Source organism: Cyprinodon variegatus, unplaced genomic scaffold (genome assembly GCF_000732505.1).
Source record: "Cyprinodon variegatus isolate N-32 unplaced genomic scaffold, C_variegatus-1.0 Scaffold940, whole genome shotgun sequence".
Classification (NCBI taxonomy): domain Eukaryota; kingdom Metazoa; phylum Chordata; class Actinopteri; order Cyprinodontiformes; family Cyprinodontidae; genus Cyprinodon; species Cyprinodon variegatus.
Genome location: NW_015151393.1, coordinates 208555 through 210533, shown reverse-complemented (window position 1 = coordinate 210533; position 1979 = coordinate 208555). Strand labels below are relative to the sequence as shown.

Sequence of the window (1979 nt, the reverse complement as noted above, 5' to 3'; positions counted from 1 at the left end):
CTGGTTTTCCTTAGATAGAAAACTTTGAATCAATTTGACTGGATGATTATGTGAACTGTAAAGTGCCTTGAGATGACTTGTGTTGTGAATTGGCGCTACACTGCAAAAACGATCTAGAAATAAGTAAAGATTTCTTAAATTAAGTGTATTTACCCTTAATTTGAGTAGGTAAGTAAGAGAATTTGCCAATGGAATGAGTATTTTTATCTAAAAATAAGACAAATAAAATTCACTTGAAATAAGACAATGCAATTGTTTTTTCTTATTTCAAACGTAAATTATCCTGTTCCATTGGCAAAGTGTCTCACTTACCTCCTCAATTCAAGAAAAAATGCACTTATTTGAAGAAAGAATTACTTATTAAGATACATTTTTTTTTTGCAGTGTATAGAAATAGACTGAATACAATTAAATTGAATTTATCTTCACCCGTTTTCCCATCGACTCTTAGCAGCTTTTCTTTCTCTGTTGAAGAAAAGCCTCTGGACATTATACCTCCACCACCATGTTTCCCCAAGGGAAACGTAGTTTTTCCACTTTTTTCAGTTTTGCAGAAAAAAATCTGTTATGCATTAACGCCAAAATGATGAATTTTGCTTCTAAACATTTATACCTAGATTAAAGCAAGAGATGGACTCTTTTCTTAAAGTTCTTAAAAGCACCATCCAAAAGATTTTTTTTATAAAGGTTTGTACCATGGCAAGACTATTGCTAATTACTGTTCCTTTTATTGTTATTTGTCTAGCTGAACTGATGGAAAACATGGATAAGAAGTCAGCATGGGATCGCTTCTACTCTGAGACCAGCAGCAGGAATCCCAACTTTAAAAACTTTGAGTGGTTCTTCGGTTTCGATGCTGTGCGGGACTTCATCATGCCCCTTTTACAGACTGCATCGCTTCCACCCTCTCCTCTCCAGGTCCTGGATATGGGTTGTGGCACGTCTGCATTAGGCCCCTGCATCTACAGAGACTCGGTTCTGCCTGTTCGAGTCACTTGTGCCGACATCTCCCCTGTTGCTGTGCAGCTGATGCGAGAGCACCTTCAGGCAAAATCCATCAAGCCGCTAAATGTTTCTTCTCACATTGAGTTTTTAGAACTGGACTGCACACAGCTTGACCAACACTTTGCTGCCAATAGTCTGGATCTTATTGTTGACAAGGGCACCATAGATGCTTTGCTCAGGTCCAAGGAAGGAACAGAAAAGGCTGCTTTGGTGTTGAAACAGTGTCTCAGGGTTTTGCGGAGCTCAGGATCTCTGCTTCAGTTTTCGGATGAGGATCCTGATGCCAGACTTGTGTGGTTAGAAACAGCTATAGGGGATCAGGGGCTGGTGGCTGCAGATGTTGGGGTGCAGGAGGTTGGGGTGTTAAGGGGTGTGTGCTACTACTGTTACGAAGTAACCCCTCAGAATGATGTAAATAAATAAATGTTAAGTCATATGTATCTGCTTGCCTCATGTTTACATCAAACGCACAAAGACAGATATATTAGCTGTAACATTCTAAATAATGATATGTTCCCAATCTGACTGTTACTCTATTATTGCTGAACATCTCCTGCCATCTAGTGGCCTACTTGCATTTAAACATGAGCAGGAAACTCCCACAAACACAGTGTCTATCTGGTCAGATAATACAACTTTTGTAGTAACAAAGTTTTAGATTAAATTGTTTGGTTTTAATGATTTGTTATATAATAATACAAAAGATAATAATAAATTGAAAGTTTGAATTAAATTCTATTCAGTTTATTTCTATAGCACCAATTCACAACACATGTCATCTCAAGGCACTTTACAGTTCACCAGATCATACAGTCCAGTTGATTCGAAGTTTTTTATCTAAGGAAAACCAGTTGATTGCATCGACTTATTGACTAGAATGCAATCCCTCACACTAAGCATGCTTGTGGCGACAGTGGAGAGGAAAAACTCCCTTTTAACAGGAAGAAACCTCCAGCAGAACCAGGCTCAGTGTG

At 38.4% G+C, this 1979-nt stretch overlaps 1 protein-coding gene across 1 annotated transcript; it reads left to right on the top strand.

The window, feature by feature from the left end:
* The first annotated feature begins 720 nt into the window (after positions 1-720).
* On the top strand, positions 721-1653 carry mettl12 (methyltransferase like 12). Its single transcript, XM_015398552.1, has one exon. The coding sequence runs from the start codon at positions 754-756 to the stop codon at positions 1426-1428; it is 675 nt and encodes a 224-aa protein (XP_015254038.1). The 5' UTR covers positions 721-753; the 3' UTR covers positions 1429-1653.
* The last annotated feature ends 326 nt before the right edge of the window (positions 1654-1979 follow it).